This window comes from Thunnus maccoyii, chromosome 14 (genome assembly GCF_910596095.1).
Source record: "Thunnus maccoyii chromosome 14, fThuMac1.1, whole genome shotgun sequence".
NCBI classification, from domain to species: Eukaryota; Metazoa; Chordata; class Actinopteri; order Scombriformes; family Scombridae; genus Thunnus; species Thunnus maccoyii.
In genome coordinates, this window is record NC_056546.1 from 10,319,303 (window position 1) to 10,339,525 (window position 20,223).

The window sequence follows — 20,223 nt, forward strand, 5'->3', positions numbered from 1 at the left end:
CTACACCCAAGTATCAGGGAACACTAGACAATATGACAATTAAAAGGAAATTTCAGCATAGATGTTAGCCTGTGTGGGTTCTATCAGAGGAAAAGTCCATTTCCATGCTGTTACCTTGTATCTCTAGTTTGTTCCACTATCAAAACATTCTTAAAAAACGTTTTGTATTTATTTATTTTTAAATCACACCATTTTCTCCTTCAGTTAAGTCTCAGAACTTTATCATTGATACATGTCACATATAAGGGCAAATGCAAAAATCCATCCATTAAAACATAATGATTGATTCTGGGACACCCTGATGTCAAATATAGCCATTCATATTGTGAGATCTTTACTGGGAGGTTGCTGTGGTCTTTGCCCAGAGCACTGTACATCATCATCATCATCATGTCAGATCAATTTATTATCTTCATTGGTTTGAACAAGACATTAACCCTCGGGCCACTATGGGAATGTTACTCATTAATTGGAACACAATGACACTTTTTTTTCAGTTGCAGCAATGTAACATTTTCCCCCTGGTTCAGAAAAAGTTTGCAGAAAAAGAAAAAGTTGGCAGAAAAACAAAACAAAACAAAATTAAAGGAAACACATTAAATTACATTTAATAAAACACTGTACATGAAATTATGACATTCGGTTTAAAGCACAGATTTCATAAAGCAGAACAGCTGAGATCTTCAGTGAATCAAAAACAGGCATTTCTCCTTGTAGCCATGAACTTCGCTCAGGAGATCAACTTGAAATGTTGTTTTGGACAGATTAAATTGCAGATGGATGGAAATGGATGATAGTCTTTTTGTTGTTGTTGTTTTGATGAAATCAAATGGTCTATCATGACTTTTTCCTGGGCTGGTCACAATAGGGCACATTTTCTAGTAGAAGGCTCTCTCTGGGTCGAAGCACTGTGTGTGAGAGAGAGGAAAATTATTGTATCATTGGGAAAGACCCTTAAAATATGATATGAGACCCCTGTTGTATATTCTGTGAATACATGTTACTTTCTAGTACTGTACCAAACTTTAGGAAAAAAAAAGAGAGAGAAAAATATTCACGCACATAGCTCTTTCTCGCCTACATGCTCCATTTGTAACACAGTCTCTCGCAGGACAGCTTCCACACTTGAGCCCATTTGGATCATCTGTAAAAGCAGAAAGGTAGTGAGCTTTTCATAATATAATGCAGACATGGCTAAATTATGAGGCAACGGGGGCTGTGTGCACAAACATGTAAAATGCTTTTCTCTCTGTTTTGAATCTTAAAGCAGCATTTTGAAGGGTAACCACTGATCTGAAGTCTTGCTGTTGGTTGAAAACTGTGCCTGAACTTCAGTATTTGGTACCGCTGGAGATACTTTCTTAACTCTTTGCAAAGCTGCCAAATCAGAACCATACTGACAGTCATCTCCACAAATACAAGTATTAATCTTTATGCTTGCATACAGTGAAACATAGTCTTGTCATCCCAAGATAGTTCACCTCTTTTTTTCCCCAATTCAATTCAATTTTATCACGACAAAAACCTGACACAGAATTATTCTGTTATCAAATAGCTTTAAATCACTTTATCAATTTAACCATATGCTTGCTCACTGAAAAACAAAAATATAACAAAAAAAAACATTGGACTGGACTTTGTATTGGCAGAAAATATATGGAGGGACTTGGATCAGGATTGGGAACAAAATGTGATCAAGAGGATTTTGCTATTTTTGACTGAAACCTTGTTGACTTTCAACAAGAAATGTCACTCATACAGAGGTTCTAGCGTAGGAGGCCTCCAGGCTCCTCAGAAAACAATTGTAAGTTGCAGACCTCCTTGATAAGACATGGACACCGTACCTTCTTAATATTTTCTTCTGATGCTTCATTTTTATTTTTCCGGAACTCCTCATTGATCTTCAACCTTGCAGCTTTATGGAAGAAAACATATTGTTATGCATTTGCAGTGGTGGAATGTACATTTAGTACTGTACTTGAGTACAATTTTGAAGTACTTGTACTGTACTTTACTTGAGCATTGTATTGTACTTTCTACTCGAGTACAATATATTTTATATACATATATACATACATATACATATATACATATATATACATATATATATATATACACATACACACACACACACACACACACACACACACACACACACACACACACACACACACACACATATATATATATATATATATATATATATATATATATATATATATATATAAAACAAGCTTTTAAAATACAACACATTGTTAAAGATGAAACCAGTGGATTCCAACCATTTTGGCGTTTGACGTCTTACAAAAAGCAGTGTGTAGTTAGGGTCACATTTCAGATGTCTATGAGTTGTTCACCACTCCACCAAATTGTGATTTTTCCCTCCAAACTTCTCACATAGTTTCATTTCAATAAATGTTCAAACGATCAAATATTTCACTAAAAAAAGTTCATGGACTAAACTAGCTAACTATATATAAAGTAGTTCAAACTAGCTCCACCTCCAGCAGCTACAACAGTAACATGCTGCTTATATACTGATGCTTCAGTATTAATAATCTAATGATGTCATATATAATAATCAGTCAGTGGGACCAAACCACTACTTTTACTGCAATACTTTAACTACATCAAGCTGCTAATACCTATGTACTTTTACATAAGTAAGATTTTTCATGCAGGACTTTTACATTGCTGTATTGGTACTTTTACTTCAGTAAAGGATCTGAGTACTTATGTCACCTCTGTGTATTTGATACTGCAGAGCATGAATTATCTACTGTGTATTAATAGTCGATTGGTTATCAAACAATACGACATGTAGCCCCACATATTTTTCTTTTGCTGACAATAAAAACCCCCCCAGCTACATAACTTACCTGTCAGTGCTCTGTTATCATCTTTGAATACAGCCATCCTGGTTCTGTGCAGCGTTTTAAACACACGTAGCACCTGCATTTAAACACACACAGTTGACTGAAGCAGCTGTGGATAATATTTTTCTAACATCTGACATGGTTACATCCTACAAATGCAAGCATGTATTTCTGAAATGAAATGCAGTTTTCATAATGTTATTGTTGTAAAACATGAGACTCACCTCCAAACGTGTCCCCATCTTGACTTTTTGAGCTCACTTCCTGCATTGGAGAGAAGGAAATACCAAACGACCAATCAATGTAGACTTGGAAATGACGCGTTTTAGTAGCCAATGAGCGTGCAGTGCAGTTCTGTGGATGCTAAAAGCGGCGCAGACCGGACGGGCGGTTCATCTGCGTTAACATGGCTGATGAAACGGCGAAAGCGCAGGTTGCCAAGCCGGGCGGCGACACAATATTTGGGAAAATCACACGCAAGGAGATTCCTGTCAACTTCATCTATGAGGATGATCAGGTATGCATTAAACATTTCACTCCTCAACAAATGTGGTGCAGTGAAGTCACTCTGCTCCACTGTAGCGTGGTGTTTAGCTTATGTTAGCTGCGCGGTAGCCTTGCAGTAAGTATCCCCCCTACTGTAATGAATATTTAAGCAAGAGTGCAACCAACCAGTCAGTCAGCCACGTTTTAGTGATTGTTCTGCATGTTATAAGTCACTGCGTATATCACGTTTGCTTTCATTTCTTCCAAGACATGTCAAGGTCCAAATCTGCTTGCTAACGGTACTCTGGGAAATCATTCCAGTCAGTAGCCACCTTGGATTTCCCATGTGACATTATTGCTGTTGATTGGATAATGACTCTTGGATAATGAAGCTTTTCCTGTTTCCAGCCTGTCATATCCAAACAGAAGGTAAACTTGTAAAAAGTCGATATCAGAATGAGAAACAGATTTATGGCCAAGTAGGTTTGCACATTCAAGGAATTTGCCTTGGTGTTGAGGTGCATAATATAAAATATAAGGTAAGAGAAAATACAAGTGCCACAAAAGACAGGTGATGTAAATATAAATAAAATTTACAATAAAAAAAAAGTACAAATATATTCTAAGTGAAAAGAACTGTTAAAAATACAAGATATTTACTGGAAATGTGCAAACGTCCAAGATTTAAGATACATTTATTATTATCATTTTATAACAGAAGGTTGTATAACAAAATGTAGTTTGTAGACCATTTATGCTACTCACAAAAACAGAAATTATATAAATGGATTAATAAATAATAGCCTAAGTCCTAAAAATATTTTTTTTATATTGGAGCGAGGAGTCACAGCCTGAGGAAAGAAGCTGCTCTGTAGACTGGTGGTACAGTATATATCCAACGATCAACAGCAAAAAAAATACCACTGCCGGTCAAACAGGCTTTACTGCATTCTGATCATGCAGTGACCGTTTAGAAGAAGAAGAAAAAAAAAGAGAAGTAGTAGATTTGAGTGATTTGAATATCTGCCAAACATTGCACTGTGCAGAAGAGAAAAGGAGCTGATGTCATTCTATAGCCGCATTATTCTATAGCCTCATTATTCTATAGCGTTTTTACTCTACAGGTCGTAAATCCTGATTCTAATCTGATCCTACTCTTTATTATCTGGGGATGAATAACTGGGATCCTTTGTTTAACTTTATGAAGGCTTTCCGACTCACCTACCCGCCAACCTGGTGAAGCACAGATACGCTTGTGCAGTGCCTCTACTGAGTGGGTGGGACCTTTCATCCAGTCTGCCAGTCAGGTTAAAGAAATCTGGGGGTAGTCAATCAGTCACCCCTCTCTGGCTCTGCCTTTGTGTTTATGTCACCACGCACCAATAATTTTATGAGGTCATTTGAGCTGGATTAGATAATTTCTTTGCAAAACTTCCACCACTACAGTAAAGTTTACCCATCATGCTGTAGCAGCATGGCTTCATGTACTGTATGTACAGTACATAACATTTACATTACACATCTTTGAACACAATAAAATCCAATAAATTAAAGGAGTATTTATTTAGGTAGCATTTATTGCATTATATCGTGCAGTATTTCTAATTTTCTGGTCAACAGCTGTCTACACAGGCTAATTATTCTTTGTAATTTGTTCTTTTATGTTTCAGTGTGTCGCCTTCCCCGATGTTGCTCCTCAAGCTCCCACTCACATCCTTGTCGTCCCAAAAAAGCCAATAATGCAGCTGTCACAGGCAGAGGATGGTGATGCTGCAGTAAGTATGATTATATGACTCTGACAGCTTTTATAACAGACTGGAAAATAGCTTCTTTTCAGTGTTTTTTTTTTTCTAAGCACTTCCTGTCAGTGACCACTAGATGGTGCCCTTTTCTGAAAATTGTTATCCCACATGACTCAAGTATTTTTAATTCAGGGGTTGTATGCTGATCAAAACATGTGTGTATTTTCACCTCAGTGTCATTCATTAATTCTCTCTCTGTCTCGTAGTTGTTGGGCCACTTGATGATCGTTGCAAAGAAGTGTGCTGAGAAGGTGGGCCTGTCTAAAGGTTACAGGATTGTCGTCAATGATGGGGCAGACGGAGGCCAGTCGGTCTACCACATACACCTACATGTCCTGGGTGGCCGCACTATGGGGTGGCCCCCCGGCTAACTGCTGTCTGCCAGCTTAGACCATCCTGCCATCAGTGTGTCACATGTGTTGTCTGACAACTAACAACAGTTTGTCATGTGAAATACTATAAAAGTCATAACCTGGAAATTCATCACTGGTAATAAAATAAATTTCACAACAACAAAGAGAGTCTTTTTTTATCTTTTATTTCAAACTTTTCTTGCCAGGCTGTTACTGAATGCATTTTTTTAAAATTAGGAAGGCAATTTTAAAGGAAAGGTTCACAATTTTTCAAGTGTGTTTTAAAACAACAGTCAGGTGTCCATATGAACACCTAAAGAGGTTTTCCTCGCTGTTATCATTCCTCCTGTTTCAATGTAAATGATGGAAGCCAAAATCCGGAGTGTGTCCGTGCAGTCATTTTGTCCAAAAATGTATTTAAAAGTTGATCTGAAGCTTATATGAGTTTTCAACAGTCTGAGCTAATCATATCAAGTAGATATCTGCCACATTTACAGTCTTTTTAGCATCAATTTCCCTCTTTGTGTTTCCCTGTTGAGCTGCGGTGGAAGTATAATAACAAAAAGAGGAACTTTGGCACTAAAAAGACTGTAACATTGAAAGATATCTACTTGATTTGTCTAATTTGGACAACTGGAGCTTCATTTTAGCTTCAGATAAGATCTTAACTACGTTTTTGCACAGAAGGAGGCTTGTGGATTTTGGCCCCCATCACTTCCTTCTTCTAATGGTCGGTATGAACAGGAGGAATGATTATGAGCAAGAAAAACCTATTTTAATGTTCAACTGGGCTCCTGACTTGTTTTAAGACAGACTTGAAAAATTGTGAACCCGTCTTTTAATGTGCTGTTTATTGTTTATACTACTGGGATTTCAGGCACTGCTGCTCTTTTTTCCTTGGCACCTTTTCTAAGACAGAACTAGGCTGCTGTTACTGTTGTGAGGAGAAATATAATCACTGCAGCTGAAGATGGGAATTCACGGGTCTGTTTACAGTATGTTGACCACAGTATGAGACTTGCCAGAACTGCTGCTGGAGGTCGGAAATAGTTTTGTAATTGAGGTGCTTTGTCATCCATTGCCATCTTCTAGCCAAGACGTCACATATACACACAACTTAAATAGATTGAGCTCCTTTGTATTAAGCTATTTAGCTGATGCTGTGATTTGAATATGCTCACAAGTGCGTACCTTATGATATGTTTAATACTTTCTGTATGCAGTCCACGGTTGTCATGTCTGTATAAAAAAAGATTCAAACACTTGAGCATGCAAATGTTGAACGGTCAAGGCAGTCTAGGGTAGCTGAGTAATTTGCATTTTCAGTTGAGACATGATTAATGGCCTAAAGAGTAGAGCAGCCTGCTTTTATTCAGTAAGAATGATAGAAATGCAGCTCTGAATATAGAATGAGCCCATGCTGATCCTTTCCTTTTCTTTGACTAAAATGACCCTGTCAAGAGTTGTTATTGAATCCAGTTTTAAAATCAAGAAATATTGATTCCTTGTCTGGTAGTAGTGGTGACATCATCTGCACAACATTTTCTTTTCAGAACCAGGATCCCTTGGAAATTAAAATCTGAAGTCAATCTGTTTCATGTCAATCTGGAGTCAAAGATAAATAGAGAAACAAGTGAATGGCTCTGTTTTATTAACAGTAAGAAACAATGCAGATAGTTGAACAAATATAAAATACATTAAACATCCACAAAATATTGAACAAAAATAAATAAAATGGTGTTTTTTTTTCTTTACAAAAAATGACAAGGAAAAAATGACACTGATCAGATGACACATGTAGAATTTAAAAAATAAACATGTACCTAGCATTCACAGTCGCCTAATTTCATTTTTTTTTCTTCGAAAAAATGGGTGGAAAACAAAAAAGAAAAAAAAGAAACAAGTAACACAATTAGAGGCTTTGTTTGTACAGACAGAATAGTTCCAGAGAGGCAAGGCAGTCACTTGTGATATCAGGCAAAGTGATATCATTCTTTGTCAAACCATGTGACGTCTGATGCAGCCTTTCACTGCTTCTTCACTACTTCTGTATGAAAAAAACACCACAATCTGATGTGCAAAATAAGAGATTTTTTTTAGACAACTACATCATCTTTTTTCTTCTTTTAATCAATGCCCTTCTATAGTCAAAATGGGCACTTGGAGGCATTGCGAAACATTGTACAGTACAGTATAGAGAGAAGGAAATGAACATGTATTCTGGTACCTAAATTCACTATTGCAAGAGTATCTAAGTACTAATACACTGCTTTTAAGTCATCTTACTCTAGAACACAGACTATAAGCTGAAGAGAGATTCAGAAAATGGTTAGTCCCCATAAAGTAACTAGAAAAGCAGCAAAGTCAAAGAGAAAGGGGTTAATTATACGGTCTGTCTGCAGTATTGGTACACTGGAACTTCCCCCCTTGGTGGAAATAGAATTATGCACCTATATACATTGATATGAAGCCGTATTACAAGCAAAATTCAAAGTGGCTGGGGAGCCTTATATTCAAAGATGTGATCGTTTCTACTCACCGACGTTCCTCAAAGATACATTTTGAACCATAAAAGGCCTCCTTGTAAGTTTCCCCACTTTTCCCCCCCCCCCACAAGACATTTATTTGAGCCAATTCCAGCAGCTTTTTCATGCTTAGTTTTTGTGTGTACTTGAGCTCAAACTGGTTAATGGCAGATAAAGAAAAAATGAACTTCATTGTGAGGTGAGTCAAAGCATTAAAAAAGAAAAGGAGTACAGTATCTACAGTATCTAAATATTATAAAATATTTAGTTGAAACAGTTTCTGTTTATCTTTGCTGGTTGAAAAACAAGTCACATCACCCGTGACTATAAAAGTAGAAAAAAGCCAATTTGAAATCATAGGACACTTGAGTTGATGTACTGTAGCCAGAAGCTAAGGGCACTGACTGTCACAGGTCATGTCACATGGGCCAAATAAAGATATGGCAGCAATGATCAGATGTTTCATTACAACAAATAAGCTTTCTGAATCTTTGATTTGTTGCCAAAAAAAATGGTCTTGACATTCAGAGGAATAGGTGAACTGCAGAGGATGGTGAGTTCCATCAAAAACAGAAGCAGCTTTTGCACGATAGATGAATTTCAGGATGGCTCGAAAATGACATTATCAATAAACTCGTTAACTTTGGTAAGTGATTATTTTGACTGAAAATGATCATTGGTTTCCCAAAGGCTGTGTCTATTTTGTAAAACTACCGTTTAGTATTAGTAAGATCAACACAGATGCCAACTTGCAGGAAGACAGCTCTCAGCTCTGTCCTGTACATGCTACTGGAGTGACAAACATCCAACTACTGGGAGAGAAGAGGAAGGGAGGGAAGGAAACAAGGAAACAAGAGGTGAAGGACAGATAGGTGTGCACAGAGATGGGGGAGGCACTACAAATCCAGTTCAACAGAGTCACTTTGAGAGATGGTTCAATGGACGGACAGTTCAAGTTATGAAATATATAAAACTGCAATTCTCCTTGCTTGATTTGTGAAATAATTGTAACTGTTTAGGCATAAAGCATGTCTGTTTGTTAGGTTGATTATTTAAGGCTGCTGAAATATTCTTTGCACTGAACAAGAGCTAATAAATTATTGCAGTGTTGTATTTCATCATAGTGTAAATAGAACATCTTTTGCGAGTGTTATTTTACAATGCATTCTGTATGTCTGAAAGTACTGTAAAAGTTATCTTGTATAATATTTGAGGGCATGAGGGGGATGGGGGTTACACTGCTACTACGGAGGATGTGTTTTAAGGCATGTCTTTAGTGTAGGAAGGGTCCAGACACATGGAGAAGGCAAGAGGAGAAGACTGGAGGAGACTGTACAACCACAGAGATGTGTCCATTGAGAGAGAGCCAGGTAGCCTTCAGTCCACCAGGAAGTCAGATTGGCCAGTAGGCATGAACAGTTTACATTTGAAATGCTAATATTACTCGATCTAAATCATTCATGAGTCAATTTCCATTCAAGGGGTATATCCATGATGCATCAGTTGGGGTTTAGCCAGTGGAGTCTGAAGGTCAGCTGAAGCACTTCATTTCCGGCGAGGTCTGGTAACACTTTTGCTAAATTATGTTTATCATATAACCATAATGTGGTATAGTCTGGAGAATGGCAACTGTTCTGTCAGAAAAAAAAAATGTTTAAATGTTCCTCCACCTTCCTTATTGTTGTGAACTCTGATCACCAGCCACCTGCACTCCAATTCAGACTCATGTTTATTCACATAACCTTCAAGGAAACTTTCTGTTCACTTCTGTGCGATGGCCTCCTCTCCGCTCGGCCGAATGCGGTTGAAAGGCAGTCCTCCGACTCCTGTTAACCCGAGACCGACACCGCTGTCTCGCGCAGTGTCCCCTGTGCTGGCAGAGGAGGACTGAGCCCTGGCGGAGGCTGTTGACCCTCCTGGCCCAGGAAGGATCTCCGGCAGCGATTCTTTGGCTGGGAGCTGAGACCCGGGGCTGGTGGCAGAGGGGGAAGTTGTTTTGGTGGTTTGGGGCTTGGTAGGGGTGGTGGGGCTGGTCAGGCCGAGGTTGGCCAAGGCATCCAGAGTCCCATCTGGGTCCACCATCACATTGATCACTGAGACAGAGAGAAGGAGAGAATGATTGTAAATGAGCTGGTGGGCTTATGTTTGTGTGGGAGGTGATGAGCAGCTGATGTAAATTTACTACTAAAATAAATAAACTAAAATCAGTTTTACAGAGTATTTTTACATCTGTCTTCCACTCGTACCTTGAAGCTGCTTCTCAACTCTCTTCAGTTCAAGCAGAATTGAGGAGATCTCCTGCAGAAAGGACAAAAATATAAAAATATAACAATCCTGCAGTTTTCTTGTCATCAAATATTGTTCAGACGGAGTGGTTTCGGTACCTTGTTGGAGGTTTTCAGGAGTGGTATGTCACTCTCTGACCTCAGTTTATTCTCAATTTCATCCCAGTTCCTGTCCTTATCCTTAAACAATATCCTGCAGAAAAATAACATACAACACAACACATTCAGTCACAGTGGCTCCTGCTATGCGAAGCAACACAATGGCACACTGAGGGATAAAAATACTGTTAACAATGTTACATACCGATGGAGAGTTATGATATTATAAAGTATAATTACCTGATCTTTCCTGCAGTTTTGTCAATGGAGTGTCTGATCTTGGTGGAGAGCTGAGAGACCGAATTGAGCAGCAGGCTGTCCAACACCGCCTGAATACAAAGAAGAAAAGAAGTGTGATAAATGATAAACGACAACTTTAAGGGTGAAAGTTTACGTGTTGGTATAGTTTTAAGTTACTCGCTGTGTTGCTTCTCACCTCCTCTCGGTTCCAGGTGCGTCTCCTCAGAGCTCGGGGCTCCAGACTGTCAGGGGCACGGGGGCGGAGCTCCACTGGCTTGCCGTTGATCTCTGGTGTCTTACTGGTTGAAATCACAGGAGGGATCTTTCTGAAGTTGAGGCTCTCATCAAACACCCGATCCACCAACTGGACACAACAGGGAAATATGTCAAAGGGAGAGAATGAAGAAATTTCTGCCCAGTTATTCCAGCTTAATTTAAAAGAGTTCAGTAAAGATTTGTGTGAAATGAAGGAATTAGGAACTCTGTAAGAGTTAGCTAAGCAGCTCCAAAGCTTTAATTTTCCAGCCAAAAAAGTCAGATTTTAATCCTATAGAACTAAAATCTTCTCATGGTAAAATAAGAAACAAATAAAGGAATGAAAGTGGAGAAGATGTTAATATAATGAACCTCTCACAAAAGATGAAAGTTATAAAAGCAGCAGAGAGGCAAACTTAGCCGTTTTTATCCAAGCAACACAGGCAGGCAAAGGCTCAATGGATGCACACGCAATAAGGCAATGATAGAAGAAGAAAAACTGGCACCTTTCTCATGCTCTCCTGTATTTCCGGCTGCGTGGGACGTGCAGGGCCTACCTCTTCACGGGTGTCGATGGCTGATCCTGGGGTGGTGGCGGCGGTGCTGACGGTGGTGCTGGGTGCCGTGCCAGACGAGCTGACTGAGTCGATCTCACCGGCCACATCGTGGATCTCGCGAGCCAAGATGGCCAAGTCCTTAGCCAGGTCCTGGCTGATCCTGCGCACACAGGGGAATAACCTGTTAACCATCACACAGGGTTCTTTAGGACTCAGGATAGACATCTACAAGTACACATGCAACTTGCATACACAACAAACATATACACATCAAAACAGTACAGATGGCAAATATAATGCTTAAAAGACATTTTAAAACATTACATTGATTCATGAAAAATTAAATGATTACATTAGTCATGCACAGATCAGCGTAGATCAATACCTGGCTATCTCCTCGCTGTGTGCTGTCCAGTCTCTGATGTACTCCTCTTGCTCTTTCATGCGGTGTTTGACCGCCACTCCACCCGGACCTGTCACCATGCCGGAGCCTGGGCTCGGGGTGGTGCTGAGTCTTGAACTGCGGTGTGGGACAAGGTGATGAGGCCGCACATGGGAGCGCCCTCCGTGCTTTGGAGAATTCCGGTTTGAGCCAAACTCTTCCTCTGAGGTGGAGGCGTACTCCGGTGGCAAGCGTCTCCACCTGCTGCTACTGGACACTGTGATGGTAATGGAAGGGAAATACAGGGTTTAGTCGATGTAACTGTACTTCAATCTATTCCAACATGTGTTATTCATGAGGTTAATAAATGAGCTTGTGAATATGAGAGGCTTTGTTACTGAGGCAGCCCCCAGCCAATCCTGCTTTGATCTGAAAAAATTCAAGTGCTGCACAAACTGAATTGGTAATGCTGTGTTTTGAGATTATGTGTTTTTTGTTTGTTTGTGAACTTAAACAAATATAAATATACTTTATTTGACAAAAATAGATAAACTTAGGTTCCAGTTCTGTAAATCCTTCTCTTGGGGGCTGGCAATAAGAAAGATTGGTGAGGAAAAGCATCTGATTTTATTATATCTTAGTTTGTTAAGTTATTGTTTATAGACAGTTGCAGTAATACGGCGATTATAAAACCACACTGAAAACAACAGAAACAGCAACAAACAGAAAACTAATCTGAAAGCATGCTGTCCCAACAAAAGCATTGAGCATAATACATAAAACCTAGATAAAGCCAGACTATGTTAAGCTGCTTCACAATAGTCACACACCAGCTGCATTAATGTAGCTGCACCATGATGAGATAACTCAATGCTCTATCAGTCTCTCAGTGGTAAAAACAGGATCAAGTAAATGGCTTGAATACAAAGCTCCACAAGGTGGAGCACTGTTCCAAAACCATTTGCTCCAATGTTGTAAAATGTCTTAACAGAAGAATGTGAGTAGAGCATTTGGGTCTTCATCACAGCATTACTTGATGGATTTGAGGGAGGGGACAATTAGTTAACACTGCAACATGATGCTAGAGCTGGGTCATCGCCCTAACCCACTAACATTTCTTTATGTGATATACTAACAATATGAAGTACACTTTTAAATTTACATCTAGCAAAGTATTCACCACGAATAGATAATTTCATTGCAAGATTTCAATCTGTAAAATGTAGAAGATCCAAGTGTGTATGTTCCTTCATAAAGGACTTTAAATTAGTCCTACAGAAATATGCATTAGTTTGTTTCTCTGTTGATTCCTTTACAAGAAGTGAATGTCTCAATTTGGCTTGAAAGCTCTTCAAATGCTAGCATGAATAACCTGCTTCTCTTTTGAACTTGGTGGGAGCTTCTATTGCTGTGACCCAGGTCTGACACACACACACACACACACACACACACACACGGTCCTAAGAAGTCTCTACAGTTCTGGTACAGTACCCATCAACTCTTCCTCTGCATCACCGCCCTCAGGTTCGGGCTGAGGGCTCTCTGGACGATGAAATCCAATGCACAAGTTTGTCACAACAGAATGAAAATGTTTACAGACAAATGATTACACACTGACACATAATGAGGTATGTGATGGTGTAGACTTTTTGGACATGATCCGTATACCATATTATTTTTTGCGAATAAATTATTTATCAGATAATGAGTTCAAAATAAACTAAAATAAGAAACCCTGATTCATGGAATCAGAAAGAGAAAATCATAATAAATTGGAAACCAGGCACGCATTTGATGTGCTCACCTGTGGGCGAGCAGTATCCCGATGTTGTGGTCTTAGTCTTGGTCTCATTCAGTTTGGACACGCTGCTGGCCCTCATCCTGGGAGTTAGCCTGTTCTCTGTGGGTGTCGATGAGCGTAAGCCCAGACGCAGAGCAGTCTCAGCTGACATACGGGATGAAGAGGTGGAGCTCCGGGTCACTGTACACTCTGAGTCACTGCGGGCTGAGATGGAACCTAGACGGTTCCTACGCGGCTGAGCCAGCATGTCCAGCCGTGACAGTCCCTTCCGACCCGATGGTGGCTTAGAGGTGGAGCTGGTGGTGGACACCTCAGAGGCCACGGACACTCTGTCTGCATCAGCTAGATCCGTGTCAGATGTATCCCCCAGCCGGGCGCGGCGGAGTAGGGAGGCTCTTGTGGGCCGCGGCTGAGGCAGTGAGGCCTGCTTGTTCAGTGAGGAGGCTGTGGCCGCCTGGAGAGTGCGGCTGGTTTTGGAGGAACTGCTGGTGGAGTTTTTAGCAGACCTGCTATGGAGGACATCATCTGAACGTCCATGTGCAGAGTGCCCAAAACCAGTCCCAGGTCCAGAGTAGGTCTCCTGGTCTGAGGAGAGGATGTCTGAAATGGGGAAGGAAGAAGTCTGGTCATCATCGGTGAGATCCAGGGAAGGCTGGCGTGCTCTGGAGGAGACAGTGGATGGCTGAACAGAGCGGCGTGCATCAGTCCGGCTCGTTGCTTCCACAGTTCTGCTTTTAGTCTTCCTCTCCAAACGTTCACGGGCGCTAGCGTTGGTGACGCTGGTCTTGGAAGATGTGCTCATGTTGCTCTTCTCCCGGTGCATGCTGCTGAAGGAACGTCGTTTCTGTGTACCACCAGCCGCTGCTTTCCTCTCTGCCTCTCCAGCCACATGACTAGCTGTGCTGGCCGTGTCCACATCTGACTCAGGGGAGATGGAGTCAGTCCGAGGGGGGAAGCCGGTGGTGCTGGTTTTACTACTTTTCTGGTCTAGTTTGTTTTCATCTCTTAGTTTGGCCTCCAGGAATGCCATGACAGCTTCAGTGTCCTTCAGGAGCGTAGCAGTGTCCATGCTTCCCACAGAGTCACTGCGTTCGCGCCCAGTGCTGCCTCTGTTGATGCGTGGGATGAGCTCTGCAGGGACATTAGCGCTGGGCTTCTCAATGGTGAAGCTGCCTTGGCGTACTAGAGGCTTTCCAGACTTCTCTCCTCCTTCTGCTGTTCCTCCTCCTTTCCTTTCCTCTGACCTCTTCCTCCGCTCAGTGCTGCCAGAGGTTCGGAGAGGAGCCTTGGATGGAGAGGAGGTGGAGCTTTGTTTCCGTTTACCGATCATCTCACCGTCTTCCATGGGAGTTGGGGATTCCCCGTCTCCCTTGTTCTCTTTTTCCTGGGGTTCAGTGTCCTGTTTCTCCCCAATCTCAGACCTCAGTCCCAGAGCTTTGGTGCTGGATTTAGCCCGGGGGTCATCCACAGGGAGCTGGGGGAGGGTCCTACGTTTACGGTCAGTCAGACCGGAGGAGGAATCACCTAAGCTGAGGGACACACTGGACTCCAAGGCATCAGCTCCTGAAGAACAAAGTACAGTAACTACAGTAACTACAGAGTAGTAAACTCATTTAACCGAGATTTGAGATTTTTTTTACATTACAAATTACAAACTACAAGCATATTCACGTGATTTCAAGAGCTGCCTTATACTGTACATGATTTGAAGTTTGGATAATTCTTTAGGGGAAAAAAGTATGTACCTCTCTCTTTGTGCAGGAAGGCGGCTGTCTCTGCTCCTGAGCCCTCTGGGTCTGTCCTGGTGTGATTGGCAGCAAGACTAGCCCACTGAGAAACCCAGCTCGAATCACCGGGAAGAGCCTGAGGGGGACACAAGACGGGGGAGCAACAACAGAGAAGGAAGCACATGTGAGAAACCAGAAAAAAAGGGAAATTAAATCAGTTAGTGGTGGGACAGAGTGGCAAAAAATATACAGAGAAGATCATGTGTCAGATTAGCATTTATGTAAAATGTAATACATGATAATGCACACAATTTTGTTTGTAGGAATAACTGGCGGTAGTAAGAAGTATGACTGTATTAGTGTTTTACTTTTTGAATTTTAAATAAATAACCCACACCACTGTCATCTTATAGAAAAGTTTAAAGAAAAGCTGAGCAGTTGCTCCTCATTTTACTTGGAAAAAGATAATTATCTAAAAGGCTTAAAAGACTTGGTAGAAAGGCTGTGAGTGCTCATGCACACTGTCTCCTCCCTCCTATGCAATTGCCTGGAGGGCTGAGCGTGTCTCTCCTCATCTTAGCATGATCTAGGTCAATCTCTGGGAGGACTAGCCTACTCCCATGAACAGGCAAGGGGAGTAGAGCCATCAAGCCATTGGGAGTGACTGTGACTCATATTATCATACTCAGACTCTTACACACTCTATTATACTACACTGGACTGAGAGGCATCGTGAAACAGTGATGGTCAGTGGTCATTTTATCACAATGGGACTTTTCTAATCCAATCAAAGTTAACAAAGAATGTGTCAGCTTGGACAAAATCAACAGTACAGTATGCTGTTGGACCGATGAGGAGAGGAAGAGAAAGGCAGACGTGAGAGAGAGTTAACAAGAGAGAGAACAATGGGAAATAGCAGGGAAGAAAAAAACTGAAAAACAAAAAAACCTCAGCAAAAACCTGTTCAAATATTTTTTTTACCTCTTTGCCTGCCTCTCCTGTCTCCTTTCCTTTCCTTTCTCCTTTGAGATCTGACAGAATAGCGGAGTCCTGGTTCTGCTGCACCCCAAACACCTACAAACATTTGAAAAAGCAGGAGTGAACAAACACTCGCTATGTTGCTGAAGTATAATGCATGCAAATCGCATAATATTATGTTTTTTCATATTTTCCAATTAGCTTTTACTCTGTATGCATCCTAAACACATAAAAACCTCATAAGCATGTGTTGTGTTGTCTTAAATACTGTGAGATGTAATATATGTAAATACTTGAGATATAATGAAACTTAAATAATCTTATCTTTTATACACACAGTGGTAATGTTATTCTACAATCCTCTTGCTAAACAAAAGTGAACTGAACAGGGGAAGATGCTGTTAAATTAAAGCACCGATCTGCACTTGATAGTTGAGTACCATGGCAACGAACAGAAATCACACACATGCACACGCACGCACTATTTACAAAAGGGAGAGAGAGAACGACAGCGGACAGACTGTGAGCTGTGTGCCAATTAGTGTGTCAGCTAATTACAGGAATTAGCATAACAACACTTCCAATCTTGAATGTAATGCACTCAGACTAACACTGACTAGAAATACACCCCACTAATTATATCACTGTTCCTCCTGAAATAACACCTGTATACAACACTTAAAGCGACATGTGCTGCTGTAAGATGTCATTTAGTAAAGTATAAATTATGCCTGTGTAACAACCTTTATCGACAACAACTTAACTTCCTAAAAATAAGTAGATATGTTTCCAGTCCCGACTTCCAAATCTGGTAAGCAGCAATTAAAAAGCCTTGTGAATTCCTGTCTCCTTTTCAGAAACTTACATTAAACCATATCTCAGTATATTTCTGTTCCCCTTTTAAGACATGTTCTCTATGACCATGAAAGAGTGCTGTGCCACAGGACAGGGGGAGGCAGTGGGAAATTGATGGTGGTTCTTCAACCTCCCTGGAGCATCGTTTAATAAAAGAGGGGCAGTGCTTGGTGGAGCAAGTCTCCCTGGGCTATTACAGAAGAATTAGGTTTACCAAAGGGACAGAGAGGATGGAGTGGTGGTCAAGCAAGGCGACTGAGAGATGTTATCTTTGTTTTAGTGGCAATGACACAATCTGTCTCCAAGGACTTGCAAACCCTAAAAGTACAAACTAAGCACGCAATAAAGGGGGTATTAACCTTGCTCTGGCCTGTTTGTTTATTCCTTTTAGAGTTGCTGCAGAGAAACTTTAAATGATGTCCTTGTCATTGTTCTACTTGCTACTTTTACAGTCACAACTTGGCAAAGAAAGCAAGTTCTTGACTTCACATGTCCTCTGGCATGATTAGAGTCATTTGAACTTAAAGACCTGAGAGTAAAAAAGAAAGCAATTGTTCTGCAAATAGCCTCCATTTGAATTTACAAACTATTTCAACAGACCCAATATTTTTTTTTCCAAAGCAATTTTCTGGGCATGAGATTTGTATTATGTTGATGTATTTTAGTAGAACAAAATTAACAGAAAAAGAAACCATTTTTCCATTTGTGGCGAACTATAGTGGCTTTTAAGGTTACTGAATTTAATAAGCTTATGTGATGGCAATGTCTTAAAAAATCAGACCAAAATTCGCTCTATGCAATTTACAGTCTACTGATGTCTACTAAAATATAACCATATATCATAACTAAGTACAGTAATGCAAAAGAAATATCACAAAGTGTGATGATGTTACATCAACAAATATTACTGAATCCATATAACAAGTACAACAGTAACAGCAACAGAAAACAGAGCTGTGGTGCATCCACAAAGACACAATATGGCAGCACTGGGCAGTAGCTGTTTATTACTTGGGGAATTCGATTCAAAGGGAATTGCAGCATTATGCAGTGCAGAGGTTAGTATGGTCAGACAATTGCTTTTTTTTAATCAGATATTAGTGTTGATGTTTATGGCATAAATTTATAATTAAAACATCCTTTGTGTGACATGAAGAAAGAAAAACTCTGTCTCTCAACTGAATGCTTTTATCAAAACTGCAAAAAGTAATGCAAAAGAAAACTCACAATCTTTCAGTAATGTTGGTAGGGTTAATTGCATTTACTGGTGTTGGAATCAAGACAAAATATGTGAGAGTTGAAGTAGAAAGAAACGGTCCTACATGGTGCAAGTATCACTGAACACTCCTACCTTGTCTATCATGCGCCTGGCCTCCTCTTCTTCTGGGTTCCTGTTCTCCAGTTCGATAGTGTAGGTCCCCTTATCACTGTGGTCATCCTCTGCCTCCCCTCCAGCTGTCCCCACACCTCTCCCCACGACTGAGGCGTCCTCGCTGGGGCTGGTGGGGCTACCTGTCGCCAGCCCGGTACTGGCTGAGCTCCGACCGATACTCGGGTCCTCTGACCGCTGCTTGAGGAGCACACGGGCAGCCGTAGGGGCACCTACAGTCACTGTAGCTGGTATTGGGGCTGGGACTTTACCTAGAAGGAACAAATACAGTGCAGAAAAACATCTATTAGAAAACACATTTAACACATGCTTTCACAGAGAAACATAATACAGAGACAAGCTGTGGTAACTTATTTTTGTGTATTATATGTCCAAGTTCTTGAATGTTAATATATGTAATAGTTGTGAGTGAATAACAACAGCTCCTCCATAACTGCAACTTCTGTGGATGAATGTTGGAAGTTTTTAGTTTCACTTTTCATGCAAAGGGAAATGCTTTCAAATGAAAGGAACATATTGGAGCCTTTGAGGTCTTACTTAATCTCACAAATAAATCTCACCATATCTCACTATATTTAAAATGCAGTTTTTTACTGAATATTTACTTTAGGAAACACAAACAATGCTGTTTATAGAAAGAGTATAATAGAATATATATAGACATTATTAAATCAATTTTATTACCTGAGTCTGATGCTGTAGTAGCAGAGGTGGAGATGCTAAACACCTTGGGGTGAGAGGGGGGTTGGGGACAGAGTCCCTCCCCACCAGATCCTCCTGGCAGCAGTGGTGCAGTCTGGGAAAACGAATATGACCGCCGCTTGCGAGGGTTTTCCTCGTCATAGAACTCAATCATGAAGGCAGTGCGGGTGCCAGTAGTTCGGGTCCCGCTCACTGTTATGTTCCCCCCTCCTGCTCCTCCTCCCACGTGGCCGTGTGCTGCTTTTAGACGTTCCTCGAGGGCGTGGCGGCGATTGGCAAAACGTAGGCCCAGTCCATTCTCTGAGTCACTCTGGGTACCATCTTCATGCTTGCTGCCTATCAGGACAGAGAAATGCAAAAACATAGTTGAACTACTACTGTATCACTGTATAGCTGATCGGAAAGATGTAACTCACTACAAGTTCTCAATAACAATATTCCACATGACATTATATATATACATATGTACTCTGATACATCTATTTACAATTTAGAATCAAATACATATGTTTGCTTACCCAGGATAGGTTTAAAAGTATTAACAATGGTTAAGGTTCTTATACTTTACATAAAAGTTACTGACAATCTGCAGGATGTTACATTAACCACCATTCTTAAATCCATATCATAACATGGGGACAGAACAGTAACATAGCAACAGATAACAGCTGTGGTGCATCCATAAAGATACAATACATCAGTATTGTTCAGTACAACAATGTGTGTGGCTGTTAAGATGTCTACTTGACTGAAGCAACCAAGAAGAAGAAAAAGTCCCATTTAGACCACCACAGAGACCCACATCCTCCTGAAAGAACATCCATTGTGAATACCGCAACAAGAAACAAATGTTGTTTGCTAACCATTACAGCCAAAACGCACATTTAGCTGTTGCCTGAATCTCATCATT

The 20,223-nt window shown here is 40.6% G+C and overlaps 3 protein-coding genes across 7 annotated transcripts in view; 1 reads left to right on the forward strand and 2 right to left on the reverse strand.

Moving 5' to 3' along the window:
• Positions 1-388: 388 nt before the first annotated feature.
• On the reverse strand, positions 389-3,199 carry lyrm7 (LYR motif containing 7). Its single transcript, XM_042433221.1, has 5 exons — positions 3,101-3,199; positions 2,880-2,952; positions 1,845-1,915; positions 1,063-1,144; positions 389-908 (listed from the first exon to the last, which is right to left on the reverse strand). The coding sequence occupies exons 1-5, from the start codon at positions 3,116-3,118 to the stop codon at positions 838-840; spliced, it is 315 nt and encodes a 104-aa protein (XP_042289155.1). The 5' UTR covers positions 3,119-3,199; the 3' UTR covers positions 389-837.
• Positions 3,200-3,235: 36 nt separating this feature from the next.
• On the forward strand, positions 3,236-5,681 carry hint1 (histidine triad nucleotide binding protein 1). Its single transcript, XM_042433220.1, has 3 exons — positions 3,236-3,393; positions 5,033-5,137; positions 5,371-5,681. The coding sequence occupies exons 1-3, from the start codon at positions 3,283-3,285 to the stop codon at positions 5,533-5,535; spliced, it is 381 nt and encodes a 126-aa protein (XP_042289154.1). The 5' UTR covers positions 3,236-3,282; the 3' UTR covers positions 5,536-5,681.
• Positions 5,682-8,121: 2,440 nt separating this feature from the next.
• cep170aa (centrosomal protein 170Aa) overlaps positions 8,122-20,223 on the reverse strand; it is a 42,891-nt gene continuing 30,789 nt past the window's right edge. For 2 of the 5 annotated variants that reach the window (XM_042433378.1, XM_042433379.1), the window contains exons 11-22: positions 19,296-19,649; positions 18,573-18,862; positions 16,370-16,462; positions 15,407-15,524; positions 13,665-15,224; positions 11,864-12,137; positions 11,428-11,659; positions 10,863-11,030; positions 10,667-10,755; positions 10,427-10,520; positions 10,289-10,340; positions 8,122-10,135 (exon numbers count right to left, since the gene is read on the reverse strand). In XM_042433378.1, the coding sequence (XP_042289312.1) occupies positions 9,804-10,135; positions 10,289-10,340; positions 10,427-10,520; positions 10,667-10,755; positions 10,863-11,030; positions 11,428-11,659; positions 11,864-12,137; positions 13,665-15,224; positions 15,407-15,524; positions 16,370-16,462; positions 18,573-18,862; positions 19,296-19,649 (3,656 nt within the window). In that variant the 3' untranslated portion in view covers positions 8,122-9,803. The remainder of the gene's footprint in view (positions 10,136-10,288; positions 10,341-10,426; positions 10,521-10,666; positions 10,756-10,862; positions 11,031-11,427; positions 11,660-11,863; positions 12,138-13,664; positions 15,225-15,406; positions 15,525-16,369; positions 16,463-18,572; positions 18,863-19,295; positions 19,650-20,223) is intronic. The other 3 variants (XM_042433383.1, XM_042433381.1, XM_042433382.1) reach the window with 3 other exon arrangements.

Excerpts from the sequence above, each read along its gene's own strand:
- lyrm7 (XM_042433221.1), bottom strand. Across the intron at positions 1,916-2,879 it reads TGATAACAGAGCACTGACAG|CTGCAAGGTTGAAGATCAAT; the intron begins GTAAGTTATGTA and ends TCTTCCATAAAG. Across the intron at positions 1,145-1,844 it reads CAGAAGAAAATATTAAGAAG|ATGATCCAAATGGGCTCAAG; the intron begins GTACGGTGTCCA and ends CTGCTTTTACAG.
- hint1 (XM_042433220.1), top strand. The coding sequence starts at position 3,283 with ATGGCTGATGAAACGGCGAAAGCGCAGGTTGCCAAGCCGGGCGGCGAC. Across the intron at positions 3,394-5,032 it reads TCATCTATGAGGATGATCAG|TGTGTCGCCTTCCCCGATGT; the intron begins GTATGCATTAAA and ends TTTATGTTTCAG. Across the intron at positions 5,138-5,370 it reads CAGAGGATGGTGATGCTGCA|TTGTTGGGCCACTTGATGAT; the intron begins GTAAGTATGATT and ends TCTGTCTCGTAG.